The sequence below is a fragment of the Mixophyes fleayi genome, chromosome 1 (assembly GCF_038048845.1).
Source record: "Mixophyes fleayi isolate aMixFle1 chromosome 1, aMixFle1.hap1, whole genome shotgun sequence".
NCBI classification, from domain to species: Eukaryota; Metazoa; Chordata; class Amphibia; order Anura; family Limnodynastidae; genus Mixophyes; species Mixophyes fleayi.
Window position 1 is genome coordinate 364047120 of NC_134402.1, and position 19808 is coordinate 364066927.

A 19808-nucleotide genomic window follows, 5' to 3' on the forward strand; every position below is an offset into this window, starting at 1 on the left:
TCCTTTGCAAGCCCTGGTTGCTATGCCAACAAACATTAAAACATGAACGACAGATAGGGGACGGGGGAGGGTAACCAAGAGATGCAAATCTCTTTTTATGGAGGGAGGGGTGATGGGGTTGAGGGTGCCAGGATGAGGTGAGGGGAAGGTGCAGCAGAAGACGATGGGGGGGTACTGGGAGGAGGAAAGGGGGGGGGATGGGTGATGGCAAATGAAAAAAAAAAAATAAACGGGAAAAAAAAAATAGAAATATGTTGCAGCTCACCAAAGATGCTGATTTGATTGTAGCGAATCGCTCGCGGGTCCGGTAATGAAGTGCCTGACTTTGCACTGACTGGGTAGGCCGCAGCTCAGGCCTGGGATCCCTGTGGTCCGCCTCATCACTTATGAATGCATGATCCTGCAGGAAGGGGTGAAAAGCAGGAGAAAGAAGTGTCGTGTGGCCCCGGCTGCTGCTTCTCTCTCAGCCCTCCGTCCGCGCCAGCACGGCTGTATGAGATGCATAGTTTAACGTGATTCCCCCACCCTCCCTCCCCCCCAGTTGTCTCTCTCTCTCCTCTCCCGCTGTCTCACTCCCCCCCCCCTGCTCCCCGTTTCACTCCCCCCCTCTTGTTTTTCTCGTTAATTATGGATGTCTGTGTCCACCCGGGGTTCAGTCCCTGCAGTTCCCACCGGGCGAGGGGCAGGAGGAGAGGCGGCAGCAGCCCATTGCAGCTGGAGCTCGGCGGGGTCAGCTGATCCTTTTAAAGAGATGCTTGTGTGGCTCCACGGCAGCTTCCCTAGCTCCACAATCCCATCCAGCCGGAGGAGGAGGCAGAGGAGGAGGGGACAGGGAGGGAATCTATGTAGATATATTTATTTATATCCCACACGTACACACATACACACACACACACACACTAAATAACCCAATTGCTACAGAGAAATCAGGCCGGCTGCAGCTCTCCCTACACACGGCAATGGCAGGGCAGCTGCTGGGAGAGCCGTGCCTCCGTGCTTGGCATGCTCCCTCTTCCTCCCACCGATCAGGCACAACCCCCCCCCCCCCCCTCCTTTGGCTCATTCACTTGAACGCTCCTAGCTCCCTGTGCAGAGCCGGGTGGCTCCTTTTGTCTTTTAGAGGCTCTATTTTTGGGGTTTGGTTGTGCAGTCTCCACCCCTTCAGCTTGTAATAGATCTATTTTTGGGGTGGCGGTGCCCGGCTTGCACGGGGCCGGCCCCCCTGTCCGTGCGGGTCTGGCTGCAGATAGTAGCGGGTGCTGTGGCCGCCGCCACCACCGCGCCTCGGCTCCAGCCGCTGTTGAGCGATCGCTCCTCCAGACCCTGCTCAGTTCTAGCACTTTCCAGCCTCGCTGAGGAGGGCTCAATGGGCTTCTTCTTCTGTTTTTTTTTTTTTTTTTTTAAAGAGACCGTGTGATCACAAAAATATATTACATTTTCACAGCTGTCAAGGGCAGGGAACACCCCCAAAATGGTGGCATTTGCTATTCTGACTGCAAAAATTACACTCAATTCCAACATTTACACACTGCAGCTAACGATGGTGGAAGCTAGGGAGAACTAAGTGATGATGGGAAGGAGTACCAACAGGCCTTCTTTAAATATACTTCCTATGTTCTATTGTAGCTGGATTAAGGACCTACAAATTCTGGATAAAAATACTTCCATGCTCAAACTATTTAGTGGTTCCGTATAGAAACAGGTCTCACAATAGAGCTTTTTTCCCCCTTCCGCTTTTTTTTTGGGACTGATTAATTTAGGAACTGAAGTTTATGGATATATCTAGAATAGAATGCATGACTATCAACTTCTAAATATTTTAAATAAATTATTATTACTTTATACACAGAGCTTATACGATTACAAAGAGGTATCAATGTAATCATTTTCTTCTTTTAGATTACTAGTTTGACAAATCTAATTTTGAAACTGTAATATTGGGCAAATATCAATTTTACTGCTAGGACCAACATTGCGCCCATCTTATGTCATCTTTACCGGATGTTGCAAATTTAAGATATTGAGGAGCAACAAGTGAAGGGTGTGAAATAAAGTGTTTGATGGTGCACATCAAAATATATCCAAAAGGAAACCAGAGGCCTACTGCTTGTTTCTAGTTTTATTTAATAATTGTAAAACTGCCCATTGTAGGCAGACAAGAAGTTTAACTCTGCAAGAGACTAGTACAGAGCTACAATGGCATTATGCACACAAAATGCCTACAATTAAATTTGTTATGTACTTGTGTCCCAACAACAAAGAACTGTGTCTACAAATGGGACAGGCAGCATAAAAGGCAATTGTCATCAATATGATCTCCCATGTGAAGCACACTATACAACCAATTAACCATGATTTGTCACAGAACATTGTTGTCACAAAGGTTTTCCTTCCTAAAAGGTTTTTGTCATGTCAACCTCCCTGTCAATTACACATGACAACAGATAATGATAAAAGGGATATTTACATTTAACATTAACAGTTCTGTACATTACAATCCGGTCTGGCCCATGTTGCTCTTGTCTATAGAATTGTTGCAGGTACAGTAAGATTAATAAAAAAAATTCAGGATTATTAGTTTTATTTTAGAATATGGACTTAGATAATATTGTGCACGTTGAAACTGAGAAGGCCTCAAAAAAAACCTTGTGCATTTCTAAAGACTATTCTAAGCGTTTTGCAAAGAGATTATATATATATATATATATATAAAACCCTGCCATCTTGTGCTATTCTTGGGTAGACCGCCTAACATCCATTGCACATAGTGGGCCTCATTTACAGCTATAAATAACAGGAGAGAAAAAAAAGGACCATGTTGTACTGCAGGGGGGGGGGGGGGGGGGATTTAACCTGTGCGGACAGATTTATGGACATATTCAATTAGCCGCGCATTGTCTAAGGCAATACGGTACTGCAACATTGCAGATTTCCCTTCACGCCTGTTCCGGAGGCATTCTGCGCTTAACTGAATATGCCCCTTAGAGTTGAGTGGTGTGTCCTAGCTCAACTCTGAATGAAGTGTAAAAATAAAGCTGTCCAGTATTTGTGTGCTCATGCACAGACAGTATTTTCCCTCCATTAAAAAAAAAAAGGGGTTTGTCCAGGACACTATTTACGCTTTTTTTCTGCTTGGATCCTAACGCTATATGAGGATCAGTATTTACAAATTAGGTGATAAACCACCTTCTCTGGTGGAGTCTCTGATAACTACTAAGTACTTGTCTCTTCTACACAGCTTACAATGGCTGAGAGCTGGTATGTTTATGTATCATAACACAAATCAAATTACCCTGCTCAATATCCTGGCATTCTATCAGGGGCAGCCACCTACATATAGAATGCTGTGACATGCTGCAGGGGTCCTTGCTGGTCTACTACTTAGAAATTCCTGCATAGTAGTACCATGGACCAGATAAGATGCAGAAGACACAAGTGTGGAATGCAAACAGATTTATATTTATTTTAACATATCCCCTCTAGCATACTTCATATTAAATATAGCTTATGTTACTATAACATAGCTACTTATTAAACCATTCACACACATTCAAATTGGGTGTCAGACTCACAAGCAGTTGCATTATCTATTTTTTTTTTTTATATAGAATTACCTAGTACAGATGTGTGTTGGAAGCTAGGAATGTGTATCAGGGCAATTGAAAAAAATAAAATAAAGTCTATGTTCCCCACTGAATAGTCTTGCTTACCTTTTTGGGAACCAAAGAAGAGGTGGAATCAAAACTGCAGCTATAACTCGGCATCAGGATGAGGTCTGGGCTCATGTCCATTACCTCTTGCATGCTGTTCACACTGCTGCTCTGGCTACCCGTGCTGACGGACATACTCGGTATGGAATGGTTGCTGCCAAGGCTGTCCATCTTTCTGGGCAAGTTGGTCCCATGCTCGCTGTCCTACATACGTCGTAGAATGGTTTTCACACATTACCACTTGCATATGCTTTATCTAATTTAACAAGCAATTATATGTTGATTTGTGGAAAAGATTTCAAAACTGGGTAGAAGAAAAACATTGACTCTCCAATGGCATTATACTAATTGTGAGAATTTAGATTTCAAAATAATATATGTAGCTATTCTGCATTACTTCAACATGTCAGTCTATTGCAAAACAGCAGAACTATAACTGTGCCATCACCAATTGGCCGGTCATGCTACGTAATGTTTATGGCTTTCTTTTTAGCTGGAGCTCTAGACTGAGATCACAAGCTGAAACTAGTACAGATACAATGGACCTATACACACAGGGACTTCAAATCAAAAGGCCTTCAAAAAATTTAATATAGTGTAACACAATTTAAACAACCCAATATTAAAATCAAATACACAAACCTTTTTTTATTTTCACCTTAAATGTGTCCCTATTTGCATTTTATACTTTAAAAAAAAAAAAAAAAAATGAAATACAAATTTGTCAACAAAATTATTCTTTTTCCACTATATGTGATAAAGGTATTTCTAGTAGTAGCCAATTTATTTTAGTCCTATTCAAACAATAAAATACAGTCACATTGACAACAATCACAAGGACACTAAAGTCTGCTAATTCACACACTGGGTAATCCCTGCATAACAACTAATTCACTCCAATAAAAAAGTATGTAGGCAACAATTACAGCCCTTGCTGAAAATATATATATATATATTTTTTTTAAAGATAATTAATAGAAGTCAAAATCACAAAATATAGGAGTGGGCTTATTATGAACATAAGGAAAAAATATATTGACCAAGTATCCCTGTGGTGCTGAAATGGTCATGCATAACTGACTGTAAACTGCAAATGTACTGTAGAAACACTGCTAATTGTATAAAATAAATATTACAGTTAGTAACATTGCATTAATATATAAATTAATTTGCGCACCACAAAGTCTCAGTAAAGAGGTTAGACCAGGATCACAAAAGAAAACAAAAAACAACCTTCTCACTCAATATACAATGAACATATTCATGGATTCATTTTTCACTTGTCAAAAATGTTTCAGCTATATGATCAGTTTTAGCAGATATAAAAAGATTTTAAAATGGTCAACTAGGTATAAAAATAAACATTTCTAAATTAGATTTAGTGAATCATGTTTTATAATAAAACTGTATACTAAAAAAATAATAAATTAATGGTAAGCTATCAAAGTATCTATTAAAGATAAATGTAAATTTCTGTATGCATTACAATATAAACAACAGAATCACTCTATACCAGAGAACAATTAAAAAAGGTGTGACAGCTACATTACTATTAAATGGAAAATCAGAGTTCCCATACAAATAAAATATATTTAGGTGCAGGTTAGTAGGTATAGTAGACAATGGAAACTACAGTAGATCGCTGCAATTTACAGTCTTTGCCGTTTAGGCTATACAAATTACTGTATAAAGTTTACCTCTACAATGTATAGTATATTCCAAACTAACTTAGGTGGAGGTATATTATCAAGTGTCTAAATGGGAGTACTAAATATTCTGATATTAGTGCAAACACAAATCTTCCAAGGATTATTTGTGCACTGGTTCTGTATGCTGGAAGTTTAGAAGGGTCTTTACAGCTGCCTATGGGGTTACCATAAGTCAAAGGAGGAGGACTGCTGCTCCCCCCCAACCCCCAGAGATCCCATCTTGTACAGTCTGTGCTAAAATATCTAATTAAATGGTCAACAGCTTATACTACATACTGGCGGAGTGCCAGGCCCATAAGTAATCTCTCACAGTTTTTATTGATTGGTCATGAGATGTGTTTGCAAGTGCCTTGATTATGGTGGCTGAACAATGGAACAGTCTGCGTGTACATCTATAACTCTGTAGTTTTATAGCATCAATATAGTCATGTCCTTAAGTTTATTTCAAAACCAAATTTGGAATTTATACCGGTCTCATTCGGAGCTCAATGGAAGCCAGTAGTAAGCTTTTGGGAAATCAGGTAACAAATTTGTATATTTATTTTGCAGTCATTTTACTTTTCCTGCTGCATTTCAGAGTACACATGACTGGTTCACTTGCACCTTCTTTCTGAGATCTCAATCATCAATATAATTGTTTAAAACTAATCTAAGGGAAAAGGGCTATAAAAATACTACATCCTGTGCTGTAAATTTAAGTTAACTAGCTTTTTTTGAGACACTGATAATATCTTCAATTAGAGATCATACAGAGCTTTACACAACAATCTAGAAGGGTAAACCATCTCCACCACAAATCTGCAACTGCACCATGCTGTGCATTATAAGTAAGCCCAGAACCAGGATCTAAATACCACAAGAAGCCACCTTTTTCCCATAGGTTTCAGTAACACTATCACCCACCCAGTGGCCCTGCATTCAGCATGTGGCCTACAGCCATGTCTTACCTCATCATCTTCTTGAGACTCATTCAATGGACCATTGCGGGATTCCTGGAAGAGTATTTTCTTCATTTTTCTATACTGCAAATTGTCCAACTCCCTTACAGCATCCTTAGTCCTCTGGATCAGATCTATAAGGACTCGTGTTGGCCTCTCTCTCCGCACAAAGTCATGCTGGAACCCAAGAAGAAAGAATATAGAGGAATTTAATATCTCATTTAGTAGTCTAGGTGATAATTTTATCAATCTGCTGGTTTGAAAAAGTGGAGATGTTGCCTATAGCCACCAATCAGATTCTAGCTGTCATTTTGTAGAATGTACTAAATAAAAAGGAGTCATAATCTGATAGGTTGCTATAGGCAACATCTTCACTTTTTCAAACCCGCAGCTTGATAAATTTACCAGGATGTAAATTGTATTGTTTTTTTTGTTGTTTTTCTTTCTTAACAAAAATACAAAACGAAGTTCCTCAGGCGGAAATTTCTGTTTTTATGTTTAAAGAACTACTGTTTTTGCTTCATTTCTAGTTATAACCCGCCTGTATTCCAGTGAGTGATATTTTGGTGACAAGTTCTATACATACACACACATATATAACCAACAAAATTAACTATTGTATTATTTTACTAAAACTCTGCAATTCTTTTACCATAACTTCAATAACAATTTAGAGTCCAAAAGGAGTGCTACATTTATCCCTGTCTAATCAGTAAAGACAGGTTAAGGTTATTATAGATTAACCAGAGTGCACCTTATGTTATTTCCCTGTTGACGAGATGCAATTCAAAATGTTCAGCTTGTAGGATACCAGGTAACAACTAGGAACAGGTGGGGAGTGGGTGGATGTGGTACCTGAGTGACTGCATGGACAGAACACCTTTCTAAAGAGCTATTTTGTTCATACACCTCCTGCCCCTCACAGATCCATCTTTCCTGTTCCAAATTTTCAGTTGCTCAACATAGAGTAAAAAGAGGGAACCTACAGTTTGTGAGGATTCCAGTGCGAGGACCTAACTGCTCGTCAGTTGGAGCCAGTGATGGGCTTTTAATGTTATACTATAGTAACTACTAAGTTAAATATAATATCAGCCTTTTCCTTGCAGTATCTGAAAAGGAATACGGTGTTATTTTAGGTTTGTCTTTATAACAATAAACAAGTGCTATGGGCACTATATACTAGCGCGAGTGAACAGATCTATATGAGTTTTAAACAGATTCCCACTGGTCACATAACATTTACGGTTGGCTGGAGTTTCTAAGTTTCTAAACTTAAATATATTTATTATTAGGGTCCCCTGAATGGACAATAAATGTATGAAGTGTTTCTTGATAGTTAGGTTGCCAGCACTTTGCAAGTTGCTTTCAAAGCACTTCTACATTCAGCAGAAGGAGATAACATCATGAGGTCATCACCAGGAATTGTGTGTGTGTGTGTGTGTGTGTGTGTGTAAGCCCAAACAGGAGTGTAGAGGAGCACCAGATCATAAACCTACTGCACACCTACACTAGAAGATTCTAAAAGTGTTAGAGTGCAGAGATCTGACTGATCTGGACCTCCCGCGCACTATTGTCCCAAAAAAACACAACAAAACAAAAAAATAATAAAATGAGGAGTCCCTTCCCTAATTTTCTAATCATAACACCAAAATGTGTGATGGTTGTCCCAACTCCACCCAAATTATGCTGTCACCCCCAATGCCAACCCTTGCTTCAAACTTAGTATCTACTCGAAAACCTGCGCAATGGTGGTAGAAGTAGAACATAAAATATACATCTCAGATGTTGGGTCTTGTATAAAGCAAACATATTTAGTATCCCTATTTAATTAAATTGAAGAGGTAATATCTGGGGATTTTGTGATTATGTGAAACCAACTATATGAAGAATCATGGGAATATAAAAAGATATTTACTATAATGTGCTACCAAAAAAACCTCTGTCTTCCCTGAAACAAATAAAATGTCTGCTTCTTGCACACCGAACTCCTTTCTGAATAGAGAATGACAGAATTATCTTCTCCATCCCTACTTACATTGTGCCCCCCCACGGCATCCCTCATGTTAAACTTCCCTAGGCCTTTATTTCTAATTCCACCCTATTAAGCATTTTAGCACTGAGTGCAAATTATTGTAACGAGTATTTTGTTTGCTATTTAAAAAGTTCAGGTTTTTCAAAACGCCTTTGCATAAAATCAGAATAAATCAAGCTTTATAGTACAATATTCTCTATGTAATGTACCTGTTGACCATTATGTATCCTGTACCATTGTAACAAATACTAAGTCCTAATAAAATATGTAAAAAGTAATAAAAAAAAAGAAGCAAAAAACACTAATAAGAATAAAAATGGTGTCCATTTGAATTGGCACATTGCAAAAGAGTACTAGTTGGTTATAAAGGGGCATGATTTTGCATATAGCATAGATAAGATGGGGCGTATACAGAAGTAGTAAATACATGTACTACCATCATTACTTCTAATCACTTGGAAGAAAACACACATTCCATATGTACACTACAGTACAAATATAATAAATAATACATAATAAGTATATTAATTATTATTGAGTATGCATTTAAATCAGGATCCCCCATTAAATAGAAAAAAAACACCAAGAGGACAAAACATAAAAGTATAGTAAAGTTTCTCAACTAGAGAGAGAGACATTTTAGAAGTCTATGCAAAACATTTAACACATCAGTTTAGAAGGAAATAGGGTCAGGGGGACTGAGTGGAAATTGGTGTAGGTTCCTACAAAAGAGGGACAGTTTCAAGTAATTCGGTGTCCTGATGATGCTGTAGTAATTTTTGAACTACACATACTATCGGAAGGAGATTCTTGTAAAAGTAAGACAAGCACTCAAATGGAATCTTAACAACATCCTTTAAAGGAAGAATTAGACACTATCTCACCAGAACTTCAAAGTGTGTTCACTAACAAAAAAGGCTTTAAAATTTGTCACAGCCAAATTTCCAGTATATCCAATATTCTACTATAAACCAATAAATCCTTCTCGGCACCTCTTGTACATTCAATTCCTCTGCCGTTGGTTCATTGTTTGATCCTCTTTCTACCTCTATTTACAATTTTACAGTATACTTGGCCAGAGACCACATACCTGCATGAGACCTCCAAATTTCTTAACTGCCTTAAAACCGTACCTGATTTACACCAATCATGAATGTGAAAGTTTCTAATAATTCTATAGACGTCACCAGGATCCTTCCAACTGAGGTCGAACCATATACAATTTAATGGCTATAGTGGGCCAACAATTCCCTCCTCACCTGAATTCTCACACAACATTATTTCAAGTTTAAAATAATTTTACTTACAAATTGTCTCAGCAATGGGCTACTGGATAGTCCCCTCCCTGGGCAACTTCTCAGTGTCGGCATAAATATGGGTACATATCACCGATACACATCAGGTGAATTTTTTTTTATCTATTGAGAACCTGTTTTTGGTTTGGGCATTTCGATTTATTGGGCTGTAAAGTAAGTTGAGCTGTGAAATCCGCCAAGTAAAATGCAGAGACATTATGACCAGACTTCCTGGATACAAGACTAGCACAGGATTAGATACCTATTTATACAGCAACCATAGTGATTATAACTTTCCTACATGCTTCCAGTTGTCATGCACCAAAAAATATCAAATCTATTTCCAAATCACAATTTCTATCTATCTGTTATTCTCTACAACTCCAATTTACAAATATGTCAGCAACAGTAATGGTGTAAGTATTACAGATTCCAAGAGAACGTTTTCTCTAAACACATCTTGATGAAGGCATTAATCAAATGAAACCGTTTTTACAGATGAATCAGATGACCACACGGCAGAAAAGTGAACAGCAGACAATGTTTTGTGCCTGACTATGACATACAAATTATGTAGTTCTCAAGCAGCCAGTTTGTGCAAATTGTGGGATTTTCTAAGCATGGATGAAAAACTTTTTCTAAAAACACTTCCTACCCTTATGAGAGACAGGAAAAAAAAATGATGTATCGTCTAATGAAGATGGACTCATTCTTCACCCAACCTGTGCCTTTCACTTACCAGAAAGAGCCATTTTATTTGCCAGGACTATGTGGCCTGCAATTGTTGAGTACTAGCTTTAGAGCAGGTCTGTCCAACCTGCGGCCCTCCAGGTGTTGTGAAACTACAAGTCCCAGTATGCCAGTAGACAACCAGTTGATAGCTGGAAGGGCATGCTGGGACTTGTAGTTTCACAACACCTGGAGGGCCACAGGTTGGACAGGCCTGCTTTAGAGTATTGCGTTCATATTCCAGAACTATGGCACTAAACACAATCTTGCACTGTAGACCACCTTATCTAGATGGTGATATGCCCTTGTAAATTTTATTACATGGGGAAAGCCTGCTGTATGGATCAGTCTATTGGGACATTGCATATGGGCAGCATGGTTAGCATTGTTGACTCACATTGCTAAAACCAGTGCCCTATCTGTGTGGAGTTGCAACTGCAAAATATGGAAGAACTTGCACAGTCTAAAAATATGCTGGTAAGTTATTGGACTTTTGACAAAATACACCAGTGTGTGTGGTAGGAATGTAGACTGTAAGCTCTATTTGGGGCAGGACGTGAATAACAACATACTTTCTGTACAGCACTGCGTAATATGTTTGGTGCTATATAAACAGACAATATTAATTGCAGCAACATTCAACAAGGAGTCCAGGAGAAACTTGTGTCTGGACATGTTTGTATTTCGAGCATCTCCTACTAAATATAAGGGAGATAATTGTTAATATCCCACCAGTTCCTCATTGTAATGAGCGGTGAAAGACATTTTTACAACTGGAGTCAAGTTGAATCTATAGAATAAACACAGTTTCCCCACATGTTTTAAACAAATATATAGGTTTCCTATGAGCAGACTGAACAGGTTACCTCGTGTGTTGGTTTACAATCTGTGTCTTGGGTATGAAGTACCACTTCCACTTAACACTCCTAGTGTATGTTCTGTGCCACACACATGGAGGGCCATTGGTTTTCCATATATGTTATTCTGTGGGCCACCAACAGTCCAGCAAGTCTAACTGCGGTCCCCAGCCAAATGCTACAAATCTGACTCCCTGCTTTGGTATAAACACAGAACGGGAGCAACTAGATTCTGCATTATGGTTCCTCCTCTACACAACACAGGTAGGTCACACAGCACAACCAATCAGAGAAGGAGGGAGTGCAGTGTATTCTGCATTAGAACACCTCCTCTACACAACGCAGGGAGGTCACAGCACAACCAATCAGAGAAGGAGGGAGTGCAGTGTATTCTGCATTACTTGCTCTGCCTCCTCCCTCTGCAGACTAGAGCTTCCTCTGTTGACAATTCAAAAACAAAAAAAGTGGAAAGTGGAAATATAAATCCAAATGGTGTATGAGATGTGTACTTACATAATATAACAACTTATTTAGAACTTAAATAGATTCTGTTTTTCTGTTCAGGGAAATATATGGTTATTTTCTGCACTTAGACCTTTTATTTATCTATGTTTTGCACGGATATAAATTATATGTCCAATATTGTTAGTCATTTTTCATTAGCAAAACAAAGAAATAAGAAGAATGGCAGAAAAAGTAGGATAGGATATAGTTGGGTCCTGTGCACAGTTTGTGTGAGACTAAGCAGTTCCGTTGGTAGCTGGATAATGGATTGTAACTGGGTACATTTCCTTCCTTTCTTATGGAGCTGTATTCTGCTCAAGCTGGTGTCATGTGCATGTCTAAACATTGCTTCATGCAGCAACTAAACTTCTCAGCCCTTGCACAAATCAACATGAAAACTTTTACATTCGTTTAACATCCACTAACAATATTAACCGGCATGCGGCAAAGCATGTGGCAAGCATGCGGCGAAGGGGCCGAGCGGCACGTGGGATCTGAGGACATGTGGGGGTCTGAGAACATGTGGTTGTATTTTACTGTAAGTAGAGATCTGAATAAATTTGGGGAATTTCTGAAGCCAGTGAGGGGGATGAGGGGATAAGTTATACAGGGTGCAGAGGTCATTTTAGGGCTGTTTTCATTGCTGAAATTAAGGGAGGGCCCAACATGCGACCCCTGGAAAATATCAGTTATTCTCTTAGGACATTTTACCAAGAATGATTCTCCTAATCAATGCATACAATTAACTTTAAAGTCCTGATACAATGTTAAACTCCAACAAGAAAACATGCTACAACTCCATTCTCCTTCGGACATTGCTTCGGGGTTCTATTTTCCTTAACTACTGAATTTTTGTCATTACTGTGTAATAGTACCTTTTCTAATCTATATACACCTATTCGCTCTTATTTTTCCTTATTCTTTTCTTTGGTTCGGGTCTCGCTCTTTACACCTATGGCATTTACATGTGTGGTGTGTGTTTACATACAGCACATGTGCAGGCTAGCTATCTTTTTCGCGTTCCAGCATTTTTTTGTTACATCTGGTATGTTACTTCTAGTTTTTCATCGCATATCAATCTGCACAGCATCTGGACTGCCAATGTTTGATGGACCAATCCAAAGGTCAACTTGCCTGCAACAAAGCTTCTTCTCTACATGGACACGTCATCTATCTGGTGAATGCATTGTACATGGATGTTAACATGCTAACAAATAGAATTTACCAAAACACATCAGGGCTGTTACCGAAGATTAGAATTTGTCAATGCTTTGGAGTCCATCTAGGTGATCATAGCCTTTCATATAAGTAAACATTGCAAGTATCTTTAGCATTAGAATTAAACTGTAATTTAAATTTTAGCATGTTCTTCTTTTTATCATGTATGTTATGTACTTTAAATCTCATCATCCAGTGTAGTGTGTAAAGATAACTAATGTTGAAGAGTGAATATCTGTGCAGCAGCGAGTTAACAAAATAAAAATGACAGTATTATATAGACAGAATAGGGATATGCACTTCAAGATGAAATGCCAATGAACCTTTATATATGTTTACTAGAGAGCAAAAGGATCGGCAGACACATGGATCAACTTCCAGAAAGAACCATTATAAACCTATGAGCCTGTTAAGAGATTATCTGTGAGTGCTATATGTTAACCAATGAACATAGAATGAGCTGCGATGAAGTGGTGTAGTGCAACACGCACACAAACCCATATAATATGCCATATGCTCTTATCTTACATAGAATTAAAAAGTCTAAGTAATCGTGGTAATTTTGCTATGAGATTTATTAAACAAATTTTTAAAAAAATGGATTTGATTAGGAGTAAAAAAAATTGGATTTTCAAAAGAAATGTTTAAAAATAATGGTGATTACCAGAGCATCACGGCTATATAGCAGGCCATTTCCTTATGGCGTGCCCCTTGAGACTTAATGTACAAGGGGTGGGGCTTATGGGGAAGTGGGAGGAGCTTATCTAGGACCCTCAGCATAACATTAAATAATGTGCACTTTTAAAGGCGGCGAGATCTGGCATAGAACAAGTTCATTACGCTATTTAGAGGACCTTTATAAAAACAGTCTGTGCACTTTTTATAAAGCGTAGGACAATGGTGCATGTTCATATCAAGCCAATTGCACAGTATATCCATATGACCATTTTGTATAACATATCCTCAATGCTTTTCTACCGCCACTACAGATATATTACACAAGTTAGGTAAATTAAAACAAACTCATATTAGGCCCTGCAACTACAAAGCCCAGGAAAACAAATCTGCATGTAGCAGCCCTGGTGGCGGGGAACCAACAGGTTAGTTATTGGTGGTAATGCAGCATGAAAGAGGTTTGCACTCAGATTAAGTCTGAAGAGTAGGCGCATTACCTGCAGCAGCTCTTCTGACGTAGGACGTTCCTGAGGTATTTTCTGCAAACAGTAGTCCACAAATCCCCTGAATGAGTCCGTCCTGAAGATGAGAACACAATTAAATCATCCAGGAAAGGCGCTGCGCACATATATATATATATATATATATATTTTTATTTTTTTTTCTATAGAATATTGAAGGCTACACTTACCATTCATTAGACTGTAGTGTAGGAGACTCATTCTGGGCTATGTGATATAAGGCACTCATTGCGTTCATATTGAATAGTGGAGGCTTCCTTTCAGCTGCAAGGGAAGAAACAAGAAAAAACAAACAAAAAACAAAACCCAAGACAATAAAAAGGGTCATGGGAGAGAAAGGAAATAAAAGGAACGTCAGAAACATGTAGAACCTGTAAGGTGTTGCGTGTAAATAAAAAAAAAAAAAGAGATCTGTAGTGTCGTCATACAGCCTAATCCAATTATTTTAATCTCCTAGGTCATTCTAGGGAAGTAATTCCTGAAAGCTTTCCCTATGCCCATAATAATGTAAAACCATGAGTGCGTTTACAGGTAACATAGTGAAGGACTTTTACCTTCTTTACGCAATACTCAAATATAAGAAGGAGGAGAAGGGAACATAAACTATAGTGCATATACTTGACATACAAAGCTCATAGCATAGGAGACTCTAGCAGCTTTATTTAATAAAAGAGAAAAAAAATTAGAAGAAAAAAAAAAAAAAAAAAAAGAAAACCCCCCAAAAAAAGTTACTAGATATAAATAAAAAAGCATAAAGCCTCCAATAAATGGCACACTGTGACACCAACAGATTTTGGAAGAAGTATGCATGTACAAAAAGCTACAACTACATATATCATCAAATATTCATCATTGTTTATTTATTTATAAAGCGCCACAGATTCCGCAGCGCCGGCTGCATATTTATGTTACTCACCTAATTCAATGCAAGTGATACCAAGGGACCAAATATCAACCATCCCTTCATATTGCCCCTCGTCCATTGCTAAAATAACTTCTGGAGCCATCCTGAAAGCATAAACACATTCATGTGGCATTGAACAGTTTAAGAAAATATAGCTAAATACTGTATTGCAGATAAGTGACTAGCAATTTATACTGAGGAAAGCTACACAGATAACAACTGCAGCTCCATCATGTTGGGACATTTATCCATTGTACAAGGTGATTTATGTGTCTATGTTTGTTTTCCCTTCAATGGTCATTATAGAACAACTTCCAAAGGATTGATGTGACAAGTGGGCAGGGTCTGTTAATTAGGTACATGCAAAAGACAGGAAGGCTGGATGAGCTTGAAAGGAGAGTATAATTCGGAGCCTGAAACACAACCACTACAATATTTAAAATAATTTTTAAAAAATCCAGTCTTTAAGTGTATGCAGAACGATAACATTTAAAAAATAAAAAAAAAATACAAAACTATTAAAATGAACAGAATTAACATGTAATGTAGCCAGTAATACCATATTAGAATTGCATAATCATATTACATAAATGCATAGGAATGGAAGAAAGGTGTGACTGCAGAAAACAAACAAACAAAGTCTAAATTAAATTAGGCTCTTATGTTAAAGTGTATGGCCAGGGGAACTACCATCTCATCCGATCATATTTTGATCCAACTGGATTGCAAATGAATGGACAAGATGAAAGATCGTCAGCTTATGACCGAGATCAATAAACATATTGCGCCCCTGGACGACCAGATAAAGGAAGATCCTTGCAACTTTGGTAGCTCCAGTTGATAGGTCAAATCCACCACATATATGGAAAATTTGGAGATCCAGCAGAAAATCTAGCAGTGTACAAGCAGCTTGAAATACGAGCCTGCAATGTGTCCACAATGAAGATGGCTTCAGAAATACTATTACGGCATTGTGTAGCGAATGGATGTTTTTGATTAGCATAAAATGTCAGTTTACTACAAAATTGATGGTCCACAAATAAAAGGCAAATATTGTTTTTCTTTCAGCTGAAAATAGACACAAAGGGTGGTGGGATTTATTAAGGAATGTAAACGCCTATATATGGCGTGCGTTGCAGAAGATTGCTCTGTGCATGCTCAGAAACTGACTATATGGCAGTGAATGCAATTCATCTTCGAACGCAAAGAACACTTCAGACCTAAGGCCTAAGATTTCAAAAGCGAAACGGATAAGGGAGAAGGCGAATGGACGCAGTCAACGTACAGTAAGGGCGTGCTACAGTTGAGCGCATGCACATCTGTCCAATTCAAGCTTTGGCCATCTCTGAGGTCCGTGATTTTTAGCAATATCACTCGCAACAGCTACATGTCAGGTGTAAGTGCTGACTTGTAGTGATGACAGTTGCGTCATCACAGTGCTCAGTGGTTAGCACTTCTGCCTTACAGCACTGTGTTTGCCAGTTCAATTGCCGACCATGGCCTTATCTGTGTGGAGTTTGTATGTTCTCCCCGTGTTTGCGTGGGTCTATTCCGGGACACTCCAAAAACATACTGGTAGGTTAATTGGCTGCTATTAAAATGGACCCTAGTCTCTCTCTGTCTGTATGTTAGGGAATTTAGACTAAGCTCCAATGGGGCAGGGACTGATGTGAGTTCTCTGTACAGCGCTGCGGAATCAGTGGCGCTATATAAATAAATGGTGATGATGATAATGATGCATGCCAGGACATGCATTCTGGCATGTGTTTAAGTATTTTTATTAATGGCTATTATTAACAGTTGTTAATGTCTTTCATTTTTTTTTTTTTTTTTCTTTTTTAAAATAATCGTTTCTTTTGATGGAACTTTAGACATGTGCATTGTGCGTATCCTGCAGTGTGGTGTGTCTGTCTGCATACAAGTGCTGCAAAGGCAGAGTGTACTTACACCCATATTCAACTAGAAATGTTTCTTCACTTCAGATCCGCTTGAACTTGAATAGAAAAATACCTGCGTGCAGTTTCCATCCAAATGAAAAAAATAAATGCAAAAATCGCATTCACTTTGTATCTCTTGGTTTATCAGGCCCAAAAACTGTAAAAGTTCGCACAATGTGCTTATGGGTTTTAGTCTATTTTTTTAAAGTAAAATAAGCTTTCTGTGTAAGGAATTCACCTATTTGAAAGCCCAAAATATCTGCTACAACAGCATTTTCTACCACATGTGCAGGAGCCCAATGTGAAAAATGATTTGCTTCAGAAGTTGAGTATTTTAACACATTTTTGATCCTAAGGCCAACGACTACATATAAGCTGGCATATAGATAAATGAGCCAATATTCTCATGCATACAGCCACATGTATAACGCCCATGTGTGTAATCCCTAAATGTATTGGAGTGCTACAAAGTTATCTGCACCAAAGTTTTACAAGTACAAAGAAAAAGTAAATTGATCAACGCTAATTATATTAATATTTTCATCATCTTTCAGCAGGCAAATACATTATATTTACCAGTATGGGGTTCCCACGAAGGAGTTGGCAGGCGACGTTATAGATGCAGAACCAAAGTCCGCTAATTTTACCTGACCAGGCTCAGTAAGCAGAATATTTCCAGCTTTTATATCCCTAAAATAAAACAACAAAAAAAAACCCATCAAGAGAAACTTATATAAAAAGAGGACAAAAAGATTAACAAAAGCTTGACCAAAACATAATACAGGTTGTTTTAATGTGTGAATACTTCCTATAGTTTTGTTATGAATATATTTAGTCAACAATGAATTTGTGATTATTGAAAATTAAGCAATTCACCGATTAAAACGTAAAAAAGAAAAACAAAAAGAAAAAAGAAAACATAAAATAGGCAAGAGATCCAAATACGACTGGAAAGAAACAAAAAGTAAAAGGTTGCCACTAAGCAGAAGCATTCTCGTACAGAAGGGAATAGGGAGGCAGTGCAAAGTGGGAGAGACAGGTGCTTTTGGTGGATTCTAGGCATGGCATTCTGAAACCAGAACTATGGAGTTCTGTAGATTTGAATCAGAAAGTCAAGTACAAACTCAGAGTAACAAGGCACCAGATATCAGTTGACGTTTTTTTTTTTTTTTTTTTTTTTTTTTTTTTACATTTTTAACGCATTATCCAAATTCTTGCCACATTCACACACTTCATCTTTTCAACAAGTACACTGGTGTAGTTTTTTTTCTAATAAGTCAACACCTTACCATACAACACCTGTAAACGCTTAGAGAGCCCATTATACACACTAATTAAACTAAAGTCAAATGCTAAAAATCTGAGAACTAATCAGACACACACAAAATTAGAGTACAAAAGAATTTTAAGAAATATCAAAATACAAAAAATGCCCAAAAAGTCCAAAAGAAAAAAAAAATACATTACATAACATCTTTGTAATCATTTTCAGTTCCTTTTACATTTATCAGGGGCCCAATAAACATACACACACTAGTATATTAATATAGATTTGTACAATTTATAAGTGTATGTAGAATTATATAATATATTACACATACATATAACACAATTAATAGAATAGGGAGAACAATTATGATATGGAATGTGCCCTTAATATTGCAATAATGCTTCCACTAGAGGGAGATGTAGTCATGTCTCACTCCAATACATATCTAACTGGCTATATTTTGCAGTCTTAATAAAACATTGTGCCAATTGTCTCTATGTGTGACACCTACAGCCATCACTGTGAAAAGTTCAGAGCTAGTGGAAATGAGAGCAGCGTGAAAGCTGAACACCATAGATTATTCAATTACTGTCACAACATCAAATGCATGGACAGGTCGGATTTCATACCTCAACAGACACACAATGCATTGTAGAACGGTTAAGGATGCATGAATAAGCAACTTTGTCTGTTACACATCTTCTTTAGAAGGCAACAATAAGTTACAAGTAATAATACAAAAATAATTGCATTTTAGCTACCTTTTCTATTAAAAAGTGCAAATGATTGGGTTTACTACCAATTCCAGATATTTCACATCTAAAATTAGTAGAGATTCTCATATGAGCAAATGAAACGGATGTTCTCTTATGTTCTCAAGTAGGCCATTTCTGTAGTAATTGGCAGTGGCCACAAGTAGCAGGCCAGCTATTAAAGGTGGAAAGAGCAGAAAGCACAATTGGCTGCACGATATGTGTGCTCACACTGAACGGACATTTATGCAGTATGTCCTATAGTTGTGTGTCCATGTCCATTCAGAATTCACTGTGAATGCATGATGGGTGTATGTATGGTCAGCACTTTTATCATAGGGTTCAATGAACTCTATTTGCAGTGCCGATTGAGCTGTATTGACCAAATAGTGAAAGCACTTCAGAGCAGATGCACGAAGGGTGAAAAGAAAGCAAACGTGTATGAGCACCAAGGATAAAGGTCTATGCAGCACAGCAACCGGAGTAGATATATATTAAGACTAGCACCACCATACAACCCTCTGTTTCTTTATGTGCAAGGATATCTGAAGAAATACAGCAGGTCAGGTTGAATATTAATTCTAAAATACTTTTTTGTGACAAAGATGGTAAAACACAAAACAAAAAACTGAGGAGGCATTTACTATCACACAATTTTTTTTTATACAAATAAACACACACACACACACACACACACACACACACACACAAACACTATGAACTCTTGCAGTCACCAATTGTCCACATTCATAGATGT

General features: G+C 38.0%; 1 protein-coding gene across 4 annotated transcripts in view; it reads right to left on the reverse strand.

Moving 5' to 3' along the window:
- Positions 1-19808, reverse strand: part of TAOK3 (TAO kinase 3) — a 134610-nt gene that overhangs the window by 60232 nt on the left and 54570 nt on the right. For 3 of the 4 annotated variants that reach the window (XM_075178537.1, XM_075178536.1, XM_075178538.1), the window contains exons 8-14: positions 17606-17719; positions 15105-15196; positions 14359-14452; positions 14165-14246; positions 6367-6534; positions 3711-3914; positions 266-400 (exon numbers count right to left, since the gene is read on the reverse strand). In XM_075178537.1, the coding sequence (XP_075034638.1) occupies positions 266-400; positions 3711-3914; positions 6367-6534; positions 14165-14246; positions 14359-14452; positions 15105-15196; positions 17606-17719 (889 nt within the window). The remainder of the gene's footprint in view (positions 1-265; positions 401-3710; positions 3915-6366; positions 6535-14164; positions 14247-14358; positions 14453-15104; positions 15197-17605; positions 17720-19808) is intronic. The other variant, XM_075178539.1, reaches the window with a different exon arrangement.